Source organism: Alligator sinensis, unplaced genomic scaffold, assembly GCF_000455745.1.
Source record: "Alligator sinensis unplaced genomic scaffold, ASM45574v1 scaffold1192_1, whole genome shotgun sequence".
In the NCBI taxonomy this organism is placed as follows: Eukaryota; Metazoa; Chordata; order Crocodylia; family Alligatoridae; genus Alligator; species Alligator sinensis.
In genome coordinates, this window is record NW_005842376.1 from 583,820 (window position 1) to 607,179 (window position 23,360).

Consider the following 23,360-nt stretch of genomic DNA (forward strand, 5'->3'; position numbering starts at 1 on the left):
CAAAAAACAAAACATTGTTCTCTATTTTCCACAGAAGAATTGTATCAGTGCTTGAAACATTTAGACCATTTAGAAATGAAAATACAAATATTCTGGCAGTCTTAGATGTAGAAGCATTATGTTAAGATGGATGTTATGGCCCAGTGAGTATTTTTCACAGAAAAAGCCTGCAAGGGCTTATCTATACTGTGTCAGTGGTGGGTCTTAAGGAGGACATGACCAACTACAACCTGCCCACCCAAGTCTACTGATGCACTCCCAAGCCAGAAGGTTACCCAGATGCTGCTCTAGACTCATTCCCAGTGCCTGCTTTCAGATCCACCAGAGACCAAGGGTTCTGCTAACACAGTATAGACAATACCTTAGTGTACCAGCAGCCCTACAGGGCTCTGGGGAGGACACTGGCCTGCTGCTTTGCTATGTAGCTGACCATATGTTAAATATGTAACTTGTGGACTTTATGATCATTTCTAAAGTGTCATTCTAATTATAAGATTCATCTATCATCTCCATGGCAGCATAATGTTACCTGATTTTCCTAAAAGGCAATAAAAAGGTGTTCACATACATTTAAACGCATACACAATTACAATTTAAATAATGAATCCATTTTTCCCAATTTGAAGCTTAACACATTCTTCCTCTTAGCCACAAAACATGATGGCCTGGTATGAATTATGACACAAGTGGAAATAGGAAATACCATCTAAAAGAAAAGCTTTATGTGATATCCATGCTATGAAGGGATTTGCAGACTGGCACTTGTTTTACCCAAGTCCATCTTGGTGTTTACCCAGTCTCTTTTGAAGTAGCACAAACAACAGCATTATTCTTGTTGAAGGATTTACCCCACTCTGATTCTGTTGATGAAAAGAAGCAATGAAGCCAAGTTCTGGGTGATTATAATCAAGCAAGGATTTTACACACAACAGGGAGCTAAAAGGAAGTAAAATTTACATACTTCATGAATCTTGGGGCTCAACTATTAAAAATGAGTAATTGCATTCTCCTGTTAATGGAATAAACATAGACGCACCTGTCCCAGCCTGCTGGCCTGCCTGCAGCTCCTGTGCCAAAACCTTGTAACTGTAATAAAGTGAATCCCCTTTTATCCCTGCTCCAAGAATCTAGCAAGGATGCTGATTTGGTTCTCAGCATCTCAGGGGTAAGGTATGCTGACTCTGTTGCTCCACCCAATATACCACTTCCACAACTATGATGCAGATTTCACTACACTTCGAGAATGCTTGCCGAAAGGTGCAGAACCCAATTTTGTAGCTGAGATCCATCTGTGTATACATCAGTTTGATTCCAGCCCTACTATCCTCTGATCTACAAAATAGAGAAACAGAGGAATTTAGGAGTATGCACACCTAATAAACATGGCAGTAACTTGGGTGAAGCCTTCAGGTCCCAATCCTGCAAACTCTTTTCACATGAACCTGCCACTGAAGTCATGGTGTAAAGCTGAGGAGAATGTGCCAGCTGTTGGCCAAAAGTCCCTCACTTGCCAATTTTGTATCTTGTCAACATTTTGGGGGAAATAAAACTACCTTAATTTTATAACTATTGCCAACAGATTGAAGTAGAAGCTTTGGGAGCACAGAAGTCTCATTTTTCCCTTTTATCTATGTGCGATATTTACTTAGATCCAAGAAGAGGTCCTCCCCCCAATTTAACATGGATAAAAATGCCCCTTATCTTGGACTGGAGTGGGAGGCAGTGGAGAACAGGCAGCTGCTGTGGCACAGTTCGGCTACATCTCTACATACATCACGTTACAATTTCTGGAACCAAAACACCACTATTTGCAGCAACCTTGCACCATCAAAATAAAAAGCATACAAAATACCTAAATAAATAACACATAACAAAAATAAATAAAACATCATTAAAAAAGTCATCTAACTTTGTCCCAACCCTGCTTTTGGTTCACTAAAAGACATCACCCCCCAAAAATCCTTGCTTCTTCATTAAACAAAGCATTCTATTAACAATACCCAGCAATAGTCAGATAACATATACAAACCAACACTCTTCCTGCCTTCCAGTCTCATCTTAGGATATAAACAGACGTCACCAAAGTGAAGCAGACCAGCTGTAGTGGGGTGCATCTTGCCACAGCATTTTATTGGGAGAAACATAGGTCTCCCATTGTCTTGCTTCATGCTCCAGGCCCCAGTGCAGACAACTGGTGACATGTTCCCCTCTCTGCCCCATGCTGGATCCCACACTGACCCAGGCCTCACATACAGACACAGGTCTGTGCAGATCCAGTGCAGATATGGAGGGCAGCACAGGAGCTAGGGAATTCCCAGTGACTTGTGCCTTCACGCTGGGACCCACACTGACCCGTGCCTTTGTATGAAGCATGGGTCTGCTTGGGTCCCAACACAGAGGCACAGGGTGCTGGAAATTCTCCAGCTCCTGTATCACTCTGCTCCTCTGTGCTGCAACCCCTGCGTCACACGGAGGCATGGGTTGGTGCAGGTCCCCTGTGGGGTATCATGGACACCTGGGAGCCAGAATATCCCTGATGCCCCTGTGCTTCCATGCTGGGGCTCACACCACTTCATGCTTCACACAGGTCAGTGCAGGGTGGTGTGGTAGCCAGGGAATCCCCTGGTGTCCTGTGCCTCCACACCAGGACCTGTGCATACCCATGCCTCCCTGTGAAGCATGTGTCAGCAGTTTCCCCACTTACCCAGACATGTCCCTGGGATCCCCATGTTTAAGATGCATATGGGTAAGCATGGAAACCTTGACTTTCATCCTTACCCAGATACATCCTCAGAGATCCTCAAGGTGTAGCTGGGTACACAGGGAAACTGTCTTTCCCTGCTTACCCAGATGTGCCCTTGGAGATCCCACAGTTGTGTCTCAGTAAATGAGGAAAGTTGAGTAGGTGCTTCATTGCCTCTTTTCATCAACAGAATCAGAGTGGGATAAATCCTTTGACAAAAATAATGCTGTTGTTTGTGCTAGTTCAGAGGAGACTTGGTAAACACCAAGACGGACTGAGAGAAAACAAGTGCCAGTCTGTAAATCCTGTCATAGCATGGATATCACATAAAGCTTTTCTTTTAGATGGTATTTCCTATTTCCACTTGTGTCATAATTCATACCATACAGTCATGTTGTGTGACTAACAGAAAGAATGCGTTAAACTTCAAACAGAAAAAATTTTGGGCTTAAGAGGCCCAATTCTGCCTGGCAATTCCTAGGATACCACGATCAGGTCTCTCAGGCCTGCAGAAAGGGCACTAGAGAATGCAGGAAGCTTCAGATTGCTCACACTTTTCCACCATAAGCAAATAGATGTCCTCCACAATAAAGCAACACAAATTATTACTACCTTTTTTTGTGACCACAAATTTGGGCATTTGTGTTGCAACAAAATGTAGGGATGTTTGTTTGTTTCCACTTTGTGCTGCCATAGAAAAATTTATGACATCACAGAGGTGACCAAAGACAACTGCAAGACTGTACTTATTTTTTTACCCAACCTCCAGTCTTGTGCAATTGTCCTAAAGCAGGGGTGGGCAAAATACGGCAGCCCAGACTACGCTGCGTGCAGCTGGTCCCGCCACCCTCAGGTGTGCAGCAGGACCGGGGCAGCATGGCACCAGACTCCACTTCCCAGCAGCCCAGTCAGCAGTGACTCCTTCTGGCTGCCACTGCTAATATCATAGCTACGACTGAACCTAGCCCCACTGCTGGGCACCCCAGTCTGTCTGCCATGTACCCACCACCAGGGGCACTGCATGGAGCAGGTGGGTGGGGTCTCTATGGAGACTGGTTCAGGAACCACATTGGCAGAGCGCACCTGGCTGAGTCAACGGGATGGGGCCACAAGCAGGTAGGGAGTGGCAGAACTGGGATTGGTGGGCAGGCCTGGAGCAGAGCTACTATTTGCTGCCCATATGTCCTTGCAGCGGACTCCCATTCCACAGGCAGAGGCTTGCTGGGAGAGGATCATGGCTTTGCCCCAAGCCCTGACTTTGTGCTGACACCACCCCTCAATCCCTGTCCCGGTCCTGGTCCCAGCCCCATCCTCCTGTCCTGGTCCCAGATGTTGTTCCTCACCTGCCCTCAACCCCATTCCATCCACCCAGCCAAGTGCACCCTGCCCGCGTGGATCTCAGGTCAGTTTCCATGGAGATCCTAGGGCTGGGGCTGGGTCCAGGATCACTGGGCAGTGACAGCTCAGGGTTCAAGGAGTTTTGGTGAGCTGTTGCAGAAGAAGCGGGGGTGGGGGGTGAGGGGGTGTTGACCCAGCCCATAACAGCTCACCAAAACTCCCTCCATCCCAAATAATTGCCCACCCCTGTTCTAAAGTCAGGCAAGCTCCACAGAGGTCTCTATTAGGCCTGTGCGAGTAGGCAGTTATTTGATCTGGCTTCAGATCTGGCCGCTTTGGATGCCAGCGATCTGATCCAGAGTTCTGGATTGGTTTCCCACTTTGATCCATCCAAAGCGGCTCTGAAGCTTCGGAGCCACCTCAGAGATCCGGCCATAGGGTATAATGGGGAAATCAATGAAATATCTATAACTGTTGTTTTTCCGAAGTCTGTGGTTTTGTAGGTGTTAATCCTTGCTAATGAACTCGATAATGTTAATGAGTTAATTAGCAAGGATTAACACCTACAAAACCACAGACTAAGGAGAGGAAATAATCAATACAGACAATCAACTGCCCCAAGACAGAGACAATCAGTTGCACAAGCACCCATGGCACGAGCTTTGCCTGTCAGCAGCTTGAGGTACAGTTCCTCCCAAACCTCTGCACTGATCTTCTTGAAACCTGGCAGACTTTGTGGCCTCATCAGGGGCCACCAGACTTGCAGTTTTCACCCCCCTGTGGTGTAACACATACAAGTGACATGAGTTTTGCTTTCAAGAATTTGGGGTGCAGTTTCCCCAAAACCCCTGCAACCATCTTCTTGAAACTTGGCAGACTTCATGCTCTTGGCAGAAGCTACCATCTCTGCAAGTTTCATCTAAAGGAGACAAAAAACAACAAAGTCATTGATTCCCCATTATACCCTATGGCTGGATCTCCAAGGTGGCTCCAAAACTCTTCTGAAGCAGTTCGGAAGGTCCAAACCGCTTTGGAAAGCCTAACAAAGCCAGTGCTTCATTCCAGACGTGCTGCTTCAGATGCCAAAGCTTCTCTGGATCCAAAGCACGGTCCGAAGCCTCACACAGCCCTAGTACCTATAACATAATTTCATTATGTTTCTGATCAGCCAGCAGATGTCACTAATGAACTGAGCTCTCCAGTGGACAGCTGTTCGCACAAGGGCTGATGTACATTCACTGGAAAAACAGAAAGAAGATATAGTACAACTTGCATGTTAAGAAGAATAAGCTAAACTATAAGAATTAAAGGAAGCCAGTGACATTAATTAATATTAGGCAGTATCGTTATCAGAGGGACATGGTGACAGAGTGGCTACCATGTTTTGCTACAGCTCTCGAAGACTGAATTCAAGTCACTTTCTGGACTTTTGGCAAAGGCTGCTCCCAGGGGACCCAGCAGCAAATTGCCAGTTTTGCTCTCACTAAATTTCTTCACCTTGGCTAACACTTGCAGTGAGTGACTTCATCCCCATGTAAGGCTACTGGCACAAATGAAAGCCACCTTGCCCTGGTAAATGGCTTCCTTTGGCAAGACAGCAGTTTCAATACCACCAGGCTTCACCTGGAGTATATGCCATCAGGGGTGCAGGGCAGTTGTGTTTACTTAGCAGTGGCCATGTGTGTGATACACACAATCAATAATGCCAAAGGTCCATGTGGGCCTGGCAAACCCATAGAACCACCATGGTTAAGGAACACCGCTTTCTGTAACCAACGCACACAAAGGAGTGATGAGTTTTCCTACCACTCCCAATGCAATTTGTGAAGTAGGCTGGAGTCAGACAAAGCTTCCACAACCACTTTTGCTATGAGTGGGGAAGCAACGAAGCAATACAGACTGAAAACAAGATGAGTAATACTGACTGGAACATAAGCATGGCCATGGCAGCTAAGTGCACTGATGCTGCACTTGCCAACACAGGTCCATGCGTTCCAAATGGAAGTATAAATCTCCTCTGTTTCCAGCTATGGTATGGACAAGTAGCTATGGTGGAACAGGGAAGGATGTATACTACCTTGCAGTGTACGTTAGTTCTATCTCTTAACCACTAGGATGGCCCAACAAAATGCGTTGTTTTAATTTCACTCTATCAAATGTATGCATGGGGCCTGACAAGCTTGTGATAGGAGGTCTCGCAGGGATTGGGTGAAGCTGATAAAATGACCAGAAACTTAAGGAAAATGAAGCATCAACAAACCTAACCTTTTTGTCATTTTTTTGTTACTATTGTTATAGCATGTGTGTTGAAAAGGAGGAAGCGATGGGGTGTAGCTATGACCAGCCTTTTTCTTAGTCAAATTTACAGAGGCTAGACATTTCCTTTTCCAAAAGCCTCGTGAAACACGGCGATACATTGGCAGCATCAAAATCTGCTTTCACTTTGTACTTATTTTTTACCCTGCTTTTTTTTTTTAAACAGAATTTCCAATGTGTTACTTTGTAATGTAACGGATCGGGTGTCATTTTGGTTTGTGGTCACGGACTCATCCAAAAATGCAACAACTGTTCCCAGAGGCGAGGTTGAGGCAGCCATAAGGTATAGTAATTCCTTCTCCATATTACTCTTCCATTCTAATCAGAGGCCCAATTAATGTGGATCTGTGCATCTTATCTCATATGAACTAATAGTCTTTGCCTTTTAATGATATAAATCAATTTATTATATGAATCAATTATATGAATTTATCATTAACATTGTAGGTTTTAATCATACCATGGGGTTGATACTATTTTTCCTTTGTGCATATGAGATGAAAAGGAGTTTTATCCGTATGAGGGGAGCAACCTCTTAGCACTTTTGAAATGTGTGACCCTTTGAAAATAGCCTTTAAAAATATAGTGGATTCTCAGAAATCTAAACACTTCACAGAGGTCTACATATAAACCAATGTTGACCATGTGCTTCACATCTGCCTCAGCCAACTTACTCAGAGTCAGCTAAGGGTCTTCCTCAGGGGATTTTGTACTTTTATTTCAAATGAAAAAGGCTCATTCTTTCAGTGCCGGATGTTCACACTGCAGTCAGCCCAAGAACACCTAGCTGCATATCTTACTGGTACTCACATTTTTTTCACTTCAGATTTTTCTAGGAAACCTATCCCTGTCATAGCTGAGCACTGCTTGTACAAGTTGTTCTGTTTTCTTATTAAATATTATGTTCTGAAACCAGTACAATAATATTGTGAGGCTGCATAATTAATGGGGAAAAACAGGTTATTTGGCCTCAGCAGTCTGCTGTCTGCATAAGGACTTTACAAGGGTGACTCCCAGAAGCAGAGTTACCCCCACATGTTTCTGCAACATTGAGTAGAAAATAGATCTCTTTGTTTTTAAACTTGCTGTACTTTGTCTTTAAATCTCATGTTATCTTTATGGAGGTGTAATACCTAATTCCCGATGAATGAGTATGCATTCTTCGGGAAAGATTAATTTTTAAGCTTATGAGCAGATTAAGCTATTTCCTACAGAGATACCAAACAACTTCATTACATTAGTGGTGCAAGGAGATTATTTATTCACTGGAGTTTTCTAAGAGTGCTGGAATGCACTTTTGAATACATTAATTTCTGTTATTCTTGAAACAAACAGTTACATAAGCTGATTTATTTTAAGTCTTTAATATTCACTGTTTGTCACCAAAATTGCATTGTATTATGGCCTGTTAGATTTTAACTGTTGTCTCTCATCAAATAAATAAAAATGTAACATTTAAGAAATGGTTTACATTTTTACCACTAAATTGAGACAAAAAATAAAATGCTCCCTGGACTGAATATTCCAACAGGCAACTTCTTTGCTTACAGGATTCCAGATTGAATTCTCCTTCTTCCTATTTATTGTATATATTACATTCACACCTACAAAATCTAGTTGCATACCAGGTTGCCATACTATCAGATACTGTACAAACAAAGAACACAGAAAATGATGGTCCCTCTGAGCTATCTTAACTACAGTAAGAATCACAAGATGAGTTATAAGCTTAAAATTTATACTTATCTTCACATATGCAACATACATGTACAGATATTTGCCTGTATTCACCTAAGCACATACTAGGTGAATACCAAAAATCATTGTTCATGATTCATGAACAATAACTTCAAGTTATGGTCTGCTCATGACCATCAGTTAATACCAGCAAGGCAGAAAATTCATCATCAAATTTCACCATCTGATATATTGTATAACATATGGTTCTCAACTCAAAGGAGAAATCCTCACTTTCCAAAAACATTCAAGAACTCAGTGTTTAGGGTATAGGCAATATTATGACTTAAGAGATCTTACAATTTCCAAAAAAAAACCACACACATTTTACACGTCCATATATACATATTTATTCCTGATAAACACTTGCTCTATTATAAAAAAAAAAATAGCAATTTGAAATATTCCCACAAGTTGGTATATAAGAAAGTATTACAAAGAAGACTAACTTGCCCTAAAGATGCATTTTAGAAAATACATTTTCTAAAATAAAGAATTTGACTATACAATTCCTCCCATGCTTGAAACTGACAAATTTGAAGCATGGGAGGAAGAAGGAGAGGAGCAGAGTATGGACTCTGGACTTCATAAAAGCAGACTTTGACTCACTCAGGGAACTCATGGGTAGGGTCCCTTGGGTGGCCATTCTGAGGGGGAGAGGAATCCAAGAGAGTTGGTTGTACTTTAAAGAAACCTTACTGAGAGTGCAGGAATAAACCACCCCAATGTGCAGGGATACTAGCAAGGATGTCAGAAGACCACCTTGGCTTAGGAGAGAACTCTTCAGTAAGCTAAAACACAGAAAGGAAGCTTATAAGAAGTGGAAACTTGGACAAAAAGCTAGGGAGAAGTATTGCTCGGGCATGCAGGGATGAAATCAGAAAGGCCAAAGAGCAACTGGAGTTGCAGCTAGCAAGGGATATGAAGGGTAACAAGAAGGGTTTCTACAAGTATTTCAGCAGCTAGAAGAGGATCAGGGAAAGTGTGGGTCCTTTACTAAATGGGAGAGGCAACCTAGCGGCCGAGGATGAAGAAAAGGCTGAAGTACACAGTGTCTTTTTCATTTCAGTCATCACAGGCAAGGTCAGCTCCTAGACTACTGCTCCCAGTAGCACAGTTTGGGGAGTAGGTGAGCAGCCAACAGTGGCAAAAGAACAGGTTAGGGCCTATTTAGAAAAGATGGATGTGCACAAGTCCATGGGGCTGGATGGGATGCACCTGCGGGTTCTGAGGGAGTTGGCTGATATGATTGCAAAGCTGCTGGCCATCATGTTTGAAAACTCATGATGATTGGGAGAGGTTCCAGTTGATTGGAAAAGGGCAAATATGATGCCCATCTTTAAGAATGTGAAGAAGGAGAATCTGGAGAGTGACAGACCTGTCAGCCTTATCTCAATCCCTGGAAAAATCATGGAGCAGGTCATCAAGGAATCCATTTCTGAGCACTTGGAAGAGAAGAAGGTGATTAGGAACAGTCAGCCTGGATTCACCAAGGGCAAGTCATGCCTGACCAACCTGATTGCTCTCTATAATGAAATGAATGGCACTGTAGATGCAGGAAGACCAGTGGATACTTCCAAAAGGAAGTACTAAATCATGGCGCACTAACAACACCCATAGCAACACAGGTAGACATGCCCAATAAGGAGCAGTAGTCTCAAGTTGCAGCAAGGGAAGTTTAGGTTGAACATTAGGAAAAAACTCTTTTAGTAGGAGGGTGGTGAAGCACTAGAATGGGTTACCTAGAGATGTGGTGGAATCTCCATCCTTGGAGGTTTTTAAGGCCCAGCACAACAAAACCATGGTTGGGGTGATCTAGTTGGGGATGGTCAGGAGGTTGGACTAGATGACCTCCTGAAGTCCCTTCTAACTCTAATTTTCTATGATTCTAAGTTCCTTAGGTTTTGAGAGAGATTAGTTGTCTTCAAGTTAAATACAAGGAACATTTCTTACACTGTTAAAACCTTCACAGGGAAAGAAATGTTTAAACTGTAAAATGCTGTAGTTTAATGAAGAAATTAATATTGAGTTTGGATGACTGAATTGTTATTAGTGGCACAATTTAACTTAAAAACATCTAATAATGAACAGATCATAGTGCACAGCCTTCAAGACACTGTTTAGTTTGAAGGAAAATAGGTAATGAACCTATTCTATGTCTCCAGGGTGTCACCAGTGTGCTCAGGTTGTCAGTGTGGTTAGGGTCCATGTTGTTATCTAATTTCATTAGTGTGGTTTGGGGGTTAGGTGATACCAGTGGTTGCAGGGCTGGCACTGGAAGATAGTTCTCTCCCAGCCTGAGTCCCATGGTTGCAGGGCCCAGGCTGGGAGATCCTTCTCTCCCAACACCAGCTCTGTGGGGCTCAGGCTGGGAGATAAGTTTCTGCCAACCCTGGCCCTGCGACTGCGGGAGTTGAACTGGGCAATAAGGATCTTCCAGCCCTGGCCCCACAATCACAGTGTGGGTCCTGAGAGCTCCTTGCTGTCGGGGCAGGGGAACACTGACTCTGCCCGGACTCTGGTGGGAGAGCCCGCCCTGGCTGCAGGCAGCTCCTGGGGGTAGGGACCAATCTCCTGCCCCTGCTGCCTGGCTGACCAGGAGCACATTTACTCCCTGTCCAGCATCTACACATGTGCTACTGAGCAGTAAGTAATCTTGAGAAAATTTGCTACTTGCATTTGCAGGTAGCAAATTTACTAGCTATTAGAGTTAATTGCTGTGCAGTAAGCACCGGCAAGTGTAGACACAGCCACTTATTGTGCAGTAATTAGTTATACTGAGCAGTAAAGCATCTCATGTAGATGTACCCAGCAATTACCATCCATTTCCAACTTCTCTCCAATTAGTGTGCCTTTCCCACTAGATAAGGATACCCATTTGTCACATCCCTCTTATCTTTGTTTTGGTGTTATGTATTGATGGTATCAGTTTATTCTCTATCTGTTGGTCCTTGGAGGCACCTCTAAAACTAATGAGCAATTTTTCCAGCATTTCTGTACAGGTAGTATATGGTATGGAATGCCTCGTTTTGCATGTATTGGGACCTACTTCAGTTAACACTGTTAGCAGGGCCTCTGTGTGCTTTGTATATGCACTGATCAATGGTTGTATTAAACCATACTCCAGCTAGGCCTATACCTACTTCCTTCCTCTGAGTAGGGATATTCCTGGGTGTCAGGAATCTTCTTCTGTCTTGTAATTCCCAGACAGCAGGGTCTGTGGCATTAAGCATAATTTGGAGCAATTCTGTGGCTAGATTAATGTGAATGAGAGGTCAGATCAGCCCCCTAGAATCAGATTGGGTGGGGGGGGAAAGAGCCTAGGTACATGCTATTTGAGTGCGACATAGCTGCAGGGCTGGGAAGCAGGAGTGCTGCAGGGCTGGAGCCAGGAGTTCCTGTATTCCATCCCATCTTTGATGCTGACTCTCTCTGTGGCCCTCCCGTAGTAGTAATTCCTTACACCACTTAGGTATCACACCAGATTGGTGGGAACATCAGTTAGTAGGGGTCTGGTCCTGCTCCCAGTGAAGTCATTCAGAGTTTTGAAGATTAAAAACACTGCACCATGCAAGTATTAAGTATTGTTACTTAGCTGAAAAGCTGTTTGGTGTATGAAATTAAGAATCACCCCAGCTCAAGGGCAAAGTTACTTTTGTTATAATAATATTTAACACCTGCAATCTATGATATTTTAGTGAATGTTACATTTTTTTAAAACACATTCTATTTAATAGGGGAGCCTCCTGCCCAAGGTTGCAAATATATACATAAATAATAAGCAATGAATAATATATTAAATCTCACCCCTGTACCCTAAGCTTTCAGAGAATTACGTATGGAAGCCTTATGGCTAAGTCCCTGCAGATACAGATTGACAGTGCCTATGGATTGTTAAAGTGGAGATCCTAATAATCCTCACAGTGGGATACATTCACTCGTGCTGCAGTTGTACTGCTTCTACTAGGGCTCCTTTGTTTCCCAATGTCATTGATATCTATGTTTATATTTTATGCTGTGGTTTGTATTTTTTAAAGGATGACCAGAAACAGGATCAATAATGCCTTCTTACTGAATGACAAAACAATGCAGTTCTTGAAGATTTCCTCAACCTTACCACCACCCACTGAATCCTCTGTACCTATCTGGCTTGTCGTATTTGGTGTTGTCCTTTGCCTCATCGTGGCAGGAATTCTTTTCCTCATAGTATCAGGGATCCAACAACGCAAAAAGTAAGCAGCTTAGCTTATTTTTTTCTTCTAACCCACTGCTAGTGAATGGAGTGAACTGGAAGTCTTTGAGAAACATGGCAGCCTTCTCTGCCCAGATGAGGACATCTGTTATGTTTGTTGAAAGCAAATAACTGTATTTGCTTGCATATAATAAACCCTGGAATATAATACAGCCCTCTTTCCTGCCTATGCAGGGGGTCAGACTCGATGATCTATTGAGGTCCCTTCCGACCCTAACATCTATGAATCTATGAATACACACTGTGTTTTTGAAAGGCAGTATAAAGAAAACCAAGATTTTTCCAGTCATAGCTACACAGAGCAAGGATAGAACTAATTCACTCTTTTCCTTGATAGCTAGAGCTGAAACCTTATCTGTTGCTGAAGACTGTTCCCCATGGGTGGATCTAAGATTTTGGAAATAGCTAAAAAGTCTCCAAGGCTGTGAGATAAAAGGAAAGACCAAGAGCAGCTGGCAGGAAGCAAAATTGCCCTAAGAATGGTTGGCTTAAACATCAAAAAGCATTAAAAAGGAGAGACAACTGTTAACATCTCTGAAGTGAAGAATAATGAGCCGTTATGTCAACTAACTCCTTCAGCTGCTTGTAATGCAACAATTGCTGCACTGTGGAATGGGAATCAAAGCAGATTTCTTCTATTCTACTCATAAAATCAGCTTACCCTGCTTAATACATGCACCCAAATTTTAAAGGGGCTGATTTTGGGGGAAATGGTGTGTGTTGTATGCTAGAAAATACAGTATTATTTTAGAGTATGAGGTTCTTAACCAGGGTAAGAACAGGATATTGAAGGTTCTCCTAAATATAGATGATTGCTTTCTAAGGACTTAATTTGCTGCTAGCTCTCTTAAAAAAGTTTTGTGCACTGCACACTGGCTTTTGTCAGTAGAGCCAGAAACATGGGTAAATGGCAGGGCAAAAAGCCAGCAGTGACTGAAGCTGCCCCTGGTGAAGAGAATTTTAAAGCTGGCAGTTTAAAAACAAAACACTCTAGTCCTTGTAGGTTCAGGACCCAAGTGCCAGCCACACCAGTGATTAATGGACTATTAGGAAGAACCTGATCTTGTAAGACAACCTATGAACCTAGCTCACAAACTCAGTTCCAGAACTAATTCACCATGAGACTAGATTTTTGTCGCTATGCAGTAAAGTAATGAGGTGTAATTTTTCCACCACTCACCTGTTTCATATTGCAGTACTGGCCACCATAATGAGTCAATTGGGAGCTGCTTAATTTGATAGTCCCTGTTTTGAGTGACTGGATTGAAGAAGGCAGAGAGGGGCAGGGAGCAGATGGATCCTGAGTTTTGGCCCCCTGCTACTACTCTCTACTTCAATTATCTGTTAGTTTGCATATTTCTGCTTGGATAAGAACATTTCTCAGTTCATCAGATGTGAGAATCTACTCCTGCTTGAAACTGAAACACTTGAGGAACCTGGTACTTTTTTTTTTTACAAACATCTTGGTTTCACTATAGGATCACACAGGAACAGAAGAGGGATTGGGGGTACAGACTTGCTGACAACTAGGTAGCTTGGAAACTGGCAAGTGCACAATGGAAAATACTTACACATATGTATACATTCCCACTTACTTGGAGACTGATTCATGGATTCAAAAGACTTGCATGCTTCTTTTCCATGCAATCCAAGTACTGTTTAAACCAAACAAACTATAGATGAATGAGGCTCTTGTGGTGAGTGAAGCTGTAGCTCCTCCCCTCTTTCCCCTACCACTGAATTTATCAGGGTGGAGAGGTGGGGAAAGGAAGGGTGAACAGCTGTGATACTTACTCTATAGGCTCCAGAGCTGCATGAAAGACATACACTGACCAGTCGATGAATTCAGAGCTCATGGCAATGTAGAGCTCTGACATGCTGGCATGCTGGTAAGCTCAGAAAGCTCACAGCACATGCAGTACATAGCCAACCGGGGGGGGGGGGGGGGGGAGTGTAACTGCAACACTGCACTCCCCCTGGACCTGCCACTGGTTTTACCTTTAGGCTGAATTCTGTTCCACTGCAATCAGTGGGATTTTGGTTATTGGCCTCACGGAGTGCTAGGTGAATCTGGTACCAAGCAGAGTCTCTCTAGCACTTGACAAGCCTGTTTTCTTGTCTGCACACTACCCTATCACCATGGCAGTAAGACCACTCTTTTTTCTCTAATAGAATTGGCAAATTTCCAAGAGAGGAGAGAGCTCCTCAGAGGCTGTGTCTATGAAGAGTCATGCTTTCCTCTTCTCTTGAAAGCATGTCACAGTCAGAGGAGAGAAGAGTTCATAGATCACACACCTACACCCCTAGATCACACAGTTATTTTTGGCAGGCCTGTAAGGCTATCTATCTCCCAAAGGCCAGTAAAAGTTTATTATAGTTAATATCATGGATGTTTAAGCACTGAGTCAAGCTGTTACAGTATGCGTTGTGGGACTGGAAGAAGTACTATAGCTGATCTTTGAGTTTCTTATCCTCCAAAATTGCTGATGCTGCAAGCTGTAAAATACAGCAGGCTTTTTGATTATGAAACAGTGGATCTCAAGGTCAAAAATAAATCAAAAGAATGATAAGGATATCATTGCCTGATGGTTCTAGACTAAATTTCTTAATCATTTAGCAGTTTAGATCAGTTCATTCCATGGCTTCTTTAGTATGAATGATTTCAATTTAGGGCATGGCTGCAACATATTTACACCAGGGTAAGTTACACTGGTTTTGTACATGGATATAAATTTTACTGGAATCTGGAGTGGACAGACATGCAACTATTCTGGGCTAGCTGCATGTGGTAGGCATCTGAAGGGAGTCAGTTTGTTCCAGGCTAAACTTCAGGGTTGTTGGTTGTAGCTGTGTAAGTCTAAGGACATAGGCAGGCAAGGTTCTTTGGGTAGTTGTGATATCTTTTATTAGACCAACTAAATAGTTGGAAAAAAATTCTTTGCAAGATTTCGGGCACAAACACCCATCATCTAGCACAGTGAGACTCTGCTGGTGTTATGTGTTCTCCAAGGTAGAAAATAAACTAATTTATAACATGCAGGTCTGTGAAAATGCAAATGAGTGGAAGTTTGGAAGACAATGGGTAAGATAATCCCCCCAAAATGTACACCCTTAGTTATGACATACTGTCTTTCCCTGCAAACTATATGGAAAATTTTCAAACAATTGCAACCCATGCTTGAAGAAGATCCAATTCTTAAAGAGATCTTTCCAGAACCACTCATCCTAGCCTTTAAATGAGCACCAGACCTCACTAACCTCATCACCATAAGCAAACTTCCTACGACCCAAACAACACTAAATGGATCCGACCATGCCAGAACAAGAAAGGTAAAACCTGCCAACGTATCTCCACCAGTTCCACAATAACTACACCCTACAACAGAACCATCATCATTCCTGGATCTTACACCTGTACCTTCAGAAATGTTATATAACTTATCCAATACACAAAATGCCCTAATGGAAAATATGTAGGAGAAAGCAAACATCTGTCTACTGAATGAATGCACACTGAAGATCCATCAAAGACAAAAATATCCAATTACCTGTGGGGGCACACTTCTCACAAGACAATCACTCCCTCTCCCATCTCTCAGTTCTAATCCTCAAAGGGAATTTATAAAACACCTTTCGTAAACGAGCCTATGAACTTCACTTCATAAATCTACTGGATGAAAAAAATCATGGACTAAATATAGACATTGGATTTATGATATATTACAACCTGCCTGACATCTGATACCCTGGGTAACCTGCCTCCAGCTAACCACTTGCATTCCTTCACACATTTCCCTCCCTCCCTTTCCCTCTGCCTCCTATCTCTACCAATTGTCTTCCAAACTTCCACTCATTTGGATTTTCACAGACCTGCATGTTGTAAATTAACTTCTTTTCGATCTTGGAGAACACATAACACCAGCTGAGTCTCTCTATGCCTGATGAAGGGTGTTTGTGCCTGAAATCTTGCAAATAATTTTTTCCAGCTATTTAGCTGGTCTAATAAAAGATATCACATCTACCCAAAGAACCTTGCCAGGCTAAGCTGCAAACATAGGACTTATCACTAGTGTAAGTTCCACCATTGTAATTTACAGTGCATCTTGTACAATGTATTTTGTACCCCACTGTATTTTCCTGGGGTAATTCTACGTAGGCTTTAAGTATATCTGTGTAAGGTTGTGCATGCTGTATCCACTCTTTTTGTACACTTGTATAATATCAGTAATATTGGTGTAAATATGTCACGTGTCCAGGTTCTTAGATTCAGGGGAAAGTGATAGTACCAAAGCCACACTATTATTTAAGCTAGTAGACACAAGCCTGGTAGGATCCAGTCACTTGTGCACTTGTGCACATTCATAAGAGTGAGCATAGCTCACCATTGGGACAGATAACCAAGGTGCAGGATGCATTCATTCTCCAATAGGTAGAGTCATTTAATGTATATCTGTGCCGTGTCTCCACTACTACCAGGGGTGCATGCCACCCACTCTCACTTGAGTGCAGCAGACCCAGATATGTGGTGATTATGCCATTCCAAGTACAACCCTGGCAGTTGCTCTCAAGCAAGCTAGAGACCAAGGTACTGAAAGCAGTCAAAGAGAGACATCCCTGGAGTTGCCTCATTGTCACATTTCCGGGTTTGTCATGGACATCTGTGTGTGGGTAGGTGGGGTGTGAATGGGAATGTGTGTCCGTGGCAGCAGTGAGGATGTGGTATAGACATGCCCTCAGCCAAGACTAGATTATTTTATAAAAGATACGTGAGCAGCAAGGATTTTTGTGGGTGATATTGAAATCTGCTGCATACAATGGAAAATTCATATGCTTGCCTCTTGCATAATTCCTGGACCATCACAGCAACAACATCCCTCCAACACTTTATAAAAGATAGGGTTTTATTCTACCACAAGTTGCTGAATGCAGGAACCACTGGGTAAAATCCATGGCCTGTATTATAAAGGAAGTTAAACAAATAATCATAATGGTCATTTCTCACTTTAAATTGATTACATCTACCAACTTCATTCTTACATTTCCTTTTTTAGTTTGCCCTGTCTCCAGATCATTTTGCAAAGCAGGACATTGAGGTATAGTGGTTAAAGTGAGTCAACATAAGGGCACCCATGTAAAAGCTATATTAGAATGTACTCAGGAGTTCCTGGCTCCCGGTGCTGTTTTCAGGCATTAAACTATCTTACTGTATACTAAGTATTGTGAACTTCTTAATTAATGGGAAAATTAATCTATTTTCCTTTATGTATGAGCCGCTCATATATAGCTCTTGGTTGTGCAGTGTATTCTAATGCTGTATTGTAATTTTATGTTATTCCTTTGTAGAAAGAATAAGGAGCCTGCAGAGACAAAGAATTTAGAAGAGAAATGTGAAGTAACTGTAACAATAGAAAATGGGATGCCCTGTGATACGCTGAATTTAAAAACTGGCCAGATTAACGGAGGCTATGAAGCTGATGATGAACGGTTCACACCTCTATGAAATGTTACTTTGTACATTTGGCTTCTTTTAAAGACTGTACACCTCCTTCATCTTGTCACTAGAGCTGAACATCAACTACCAAGAGCAGCAGAATGCATCCTTTCACTATAGGAAGGAAGTTTTCTTTGATAACACACACATACACAGATGCACGTAATCAAACATTACACATTGTTTGGCCACAATACAGAGTTACTGTTTCTGGGCACAGGAACTCAGAAGACCATGAAATACTGTCCAACGTTTACCATGGAATGGGAATGAAGCCTGATTTATGCCCCATGTTTTGATATTAGAGATTATTCAAATATGTCATTATGATTTGTTCATTGTTTTCCTACCCTGGAATAAATGTGAACCGTGCTGTTCTTCTGTGTTGTGTGACAGAGCATTAATCACTATCAGTTCTCACTGGGACTGCTCCTCAGTGAGATGTGAATGTTTCTCTGGAAACTGACAGTCATATGCCAAATGACAGCATGCCTTTTGTTTGAATAGGGGTTAATTCACAGGAGTTTTACTTACTGAAAAAAAGTTTCAGGCCATATGCCTGATCCTGAAGTGTGTGGAGACCTTTCTTACCTTCTGAAAGTGAAGGTTATGAGATGACTGGGCCAGAGGCTTATATATACCAAAGAGGGAGAAGAGATCTGCTCTTTAATCTAGCCAGCAAAGGTACACAATTTAACAACTAGAAGTTAAGTTCCTCAAAGTTTGACAGAGGAAGCTAAGAAGAGGCTTTCAGAGGCACAAAGTACAGATAAATACCCAACTCTCACTAAATCCATGAGTGCTGAGCTAGTGCAAATAGAACTGATTACAAGGAAGTGTGGTAAATTTGACATCACTTGGACTCTGCAAATCATGACTAGACATTTTCTACTACTACTGTAGATATACATTCTACTTCAAGCATTATTAGGCTTGAGGCTGGCATTGCTGGATACTATTTTATGACTTGTGCTATGTAAAAAGTGATCAAAATGATCCCTGCTGAGGTGCCTTTCAAATTGGTGAATCTCTCATGGAAGTGAATAGGAATTGAGGGTACCTTGTAGTATTAAGCCCTTTATTATCTTTGGATTATTTTAATGGGAGACACATACATAGCTCATGGCAGAAACTGACATTAAAGACCAAGTCCTGCTCCAAGTGAAATGAATGCTAAAACTACCATTGACCTCAGTGGAACAGGTTCCAAGCCAAAGCAGAGGAGAGAGAAATGTGTGCGTTAAAGAGGATGTGATTATGCTGACGTGATGTACGAGATTTACACGTCTTCATCTACCTTCTTCCTTCCATATACCATGCTTTGACATTCATATGCTACACCAATGGAAGATAAAATTGCATGTCAGGCCATTGTCAGTGTTTTGCATTTGTTATTTTTAAACAATATTTAAATTATTAATCAAGTGTTAGGGGTTCACAGTGTAATTCAAATTTTTACTTGCATTGGTAGGTATTGACAAGTATGGCAAGGACTCCAGCATACAGCTGCAAAGAACTCTGTCCTCCAGAGTGCCAGCCTTACTTTTGAATTGGAAGTCATAATGAACACTTTCATTTATTGCCTCTTTCCTTTTAGGCCTTTTACATTCAGTATTGACACCCTTGGGTTGAGTAGGTTATGGGAAGGGCTCACCATATAGACCAGGTAGAATGACAGGTAGCAAGAAGGAAAATGCCTGACACCAAGAGACAGATGAGAAAAAGCAAGTAAATAACTCCCCCCCCACTGATTTTGCAAGATATGTGCCTCGCATTGTCTCTATCTGTATGCATCTATTCCTACATCCATTGTCCTGCCTCTTTAGACTGTAAGCTCTTTTGGGCAGAAACTGTCTTTTCTATGTCCTCCGAAGTGACTAGGGAAATTTTGGCAAAATATTAATAAAATAAACTCATAATTATTAAGGAGAATCTCTCTGTGCTTCAGACTAGCACTGTAACATGGAGATAAGTGTATTGCCTTTCTTCATCGGGATGTTGCAAGGTTGAATTAATCAGTGAAAGAACAGCACTTTGAGAGCATTGAATAGAAAATACAGACGTATGAAATATTATTACTGTGATTACTGTCCTGTGATCATTCTTTTAGACATATCTTTATGGAACTCAGGACTGAGCTTATTGTTAGTAGTATTAGTAATAGTATTTATGTGGATGGCTTCCATATCTTTTGTATTACTAGGAATGACAGTTCAATACAAACTGTACGCATTGGTAGGACTATAAAATTTTTGGCAGACTTAAGAGATTTCTTTGATTTTCTTTAGGAATGGCCTAATCATATCGCAGCAAAAGGATGGAGTTATGTTGTTTTGGTGAAATTCACTTAGTGAGCAGAGAGCCAAAACTTTTTATACCATTTAGGGCTTTTCTGAGGATTTGTTTAAGGGCTCAGCACTGACTGACATTTCAAAATGGAGCCACAGCTTCTGTGGAATATTTTATATGATGCAGACTGTCATCAGTGACGAGTAGTTAATCACTAACTTCCCCCCAAATTGCTTCTTAGCAGTAAGATTAGTTAACAATATTTTGGCATGGTTTTATGCTGAGTGGTTATATAAGATGGAAGCAGAGAACACATTGTGTTTGCATATGCGCTGGAGATAAATGGCCTATGAGATATAAAGCACATAGTCTCAGCTCATTCATAGCAACCTTTAGAAGTTATTCTTGGTGTAATCCTAGTTGGCTTATTCAAGAGCTCATTTGCTATAGAGGCTATGTTACAGTATCCTCACACAGCAAAAATGTGCTAGAAAATAAAGAGTACTTCAACTTCATGACACCAATAATGCCACAACTGATCATTTTTCCAGGTGAGGACCTGGCCAGATACTTTGTTTGTTTGTAATTGTTTCTTTTTTTCTAAGCAACCTATCTTAGAATGCCATTTAATTCATGCAGTGAAAGGCAATATATTTTCAATCACTTCCATAAGGATCTAACATCAGTGCAGTGTCAATACATGTGAATGGAAGAATTCTGGTTGGTGTACCTGGAAGGAGCTTTGGTTTCTGTCAGAGCTTAACTTGAGGTGGCAGGTCATTAAATACATAACTCATAAATGAACTAAAGTTCAGTGAAATGAATCAAACACAATAAACAGAAAGTTCTATTTGGAGAAAAAATGCAATGCTTATCAGTAACTACACCTACAGCTGGTCAGCATTTCAGAAAGAACAATGCAGGTGTTAGCTTCTGTTGAGCTAGCTCTAGAAAGTGCATTGCTAAAACAAGGGCAAATTGTGCATGAATAAGAAGTTTACTCAGTCACACATTACCCACACATTTGGAGTGCTTGAACAACTTGGAGAACTTTGAAATATCTGTCCTGGAATAACAGAACAAGCTCATTTTGACGCTAGTCATGTTTAATGATTAAATCCATGCAAAACTGTTAGTATCACATATTCTCTTCGTTTAAAAGAAACTATAAATGCTCTGGTTTATTTGGGGAAAAGAGCAAGTTGTATGCCAGATGTTGAAGTCCTTAGGCAATTTTGTCATTTCTGCTGAGAAAAACCAGTAACCTCATAACCAGACTGACCACCTGGGGCTCAAGCATGCTGAGGACAGTATGTTTTTCTTGGGTGATGGAAGGAATTTGCATTTGATCTGGTGAAACAAAGAACAAAGGCTCCCTATATACATGCTTGGGGGGAAGCAGGGAGGGCATTTTAATTAGACCAGTTTCTGGAGAGCCACTCTAATTAAAGCACTGCAGCCATCACATATATCAAGCCCCCTGTGCATTTAAAAATGGCTGTGGGATGCTTTAACTAAAATTCATTCGACAAGTTTTAGTTAAAGCACCACAGTGGCCATTTTTACATCTGCAGGGGCTTATATACATGATGCTGTGGCAATGCTAGATAGAGTATTTTAATTAGAATGCACCAGAGCACATGTATAGGCACCCAAACCTCCTTGATGGGAAAGGCCTTAGTGGTATCCCCTACAATCAAACTGATGGCATTGCAAAGGTTACATCTACTCTAGTATTTCATCTCTACACCTCTACTATGAGACCCGAGAGGTTTAGAATAAGAATGAAACAATTGCTGTTGAGATGTTGAGAAATCTCTTTAAGACTGAAATTATCTTGGAAGTATGGCCCATTGAGCGTTGGACTCAATGCCCAGCTAACAGGTTTGTTCAGAGAATCCAGCTTTTATTCTTCAGGCCTTCAGAAGCTGGGTAAGTGGCAAAGAAGTGCTGTGGAACTCTGCCCACCTCCAGAGCGCAGCCTGAGGGCGGGAGGTGGGCAGAGCCAGTGCTGCACTCTGATCGGCTCTGCTAACCCCACAGAGCGCAGTCTGGTGTCGGGATGCAGGCCGAGCCGGCACTGTACTCCACCTCCCTTCGCTGGGCTGAGCTCCATGGGACTGGTGCAGCCAATCAGAGTACAGCCTGGTGGCGAGAGGTGGGCAGAGCTGGGGTTGCACTCTGCCTCCCACTGCTGGGCTGAGCTCCATGGAGCCCAGTATTGGATGTGGGCTGCGTGCAGTGCTGGTCCCAGGTGGCAGCAGCAGCCTCCTGTCATTCGGGTGCAGATCCAGGGGCAAATGATCATATGTTTGACCAAGCTCAGGGGCAGAAAGGAAGTTCAGAACACAGAGGCAGATGTGAAAAAGAACACATTGAATGTGGCGGTCTTAACAGTTAAAAAATAGAAGTGTTTTGAGAGACATGCCAGAGGGAAGTAAAAGAATTAATATTGCACTATTTTCAGCTGGACAGAAGTGAGCCTATAGGAAGGAACACTTCATAGAGAAAGACAGTTTATATGATGACAAAAGAGTAGTATTATCATCATCATTTCTAATACAGTGATGCCAAGTGGTCACAGGGAAAATCCAGGACATCATAAATGAAATAGATAAAAAAACATACAGTGGGAGCTTAATATGGTATTTTCTTATGTTTTGTCAATTGCCAAAAGCCTTTCCCAAACAGTAAAGAGAACTGCGGCTCCAGGAACTGGTCTCCAGGTCACTAGTTCATTCAGATCTGTCTCAGTTGTGACCAACAGTCATTAGCAGCAGATTCTGTTTGAGTAACGATTGAAGGAGTGGTCTCAGTTCAGTTTGTATTCATACATCATAGTCTACAATATCATTAGATCCAATATCACAGAGTACATTAGTACAAAGGCCAAAATCCCTTGGTTCAAAGCTGATAAGAGCTACATACTGTACTGGAACAAATTCATAAAGTAGTAGCAATGAGAAAAATATTTTTTTCATCTGTTTCCTAAAGGTAAAACATTTTATTTTTAATTATTATTAATCAGGGCAAATAAAATGAGGACGGGCAGCTCTGTTGGCTTAAAATGGTATTTAAAGGTCTGTTTTTTGTGAATTGGCTTATAGGTATAAATATATGAAAAGTTCAAGATGGGCAGCAGGGGTTAATTGATTTGTAAGAGCCTGTGTTTCACACACAGCACTCCACAGCCC

The 23,360-nt window shown here is 41.9% G+C and overlaps 1 protein-coding gene across 1 annotated transcript in view; it reads left to right on the plus strand.

Annotated features, from left to right (window-relative positions):
• Positions 1-18,258, plus strand: part of CLTRN (collectrin, amino acid transport regulator) — a 31,935-nt gene extending 13,677 nt beyond the window's left edge. Inside the window, exons 4-6 of the mRNA XM_025210853.1 lie at positions 6,564-6,680; positions 12,172-12,366; positions 17,730-18,258. Coding sequence (XP_025066638.1) covers positions 6,564-6,680; positions 12,172-12,366; positions 17,730-17,886 — 469 coding nt within the window. The 3' untranslated portion in view covers positions 17,887-18,258. The remainder of the gene's footprint in view (positions 1-6,563; positions 6,681-12,171; positions 12,367-17,729) is intronic.
• The last annotated feature ends 5,102 nt before the right edge of the window (positions 18,259-23,360 follow it).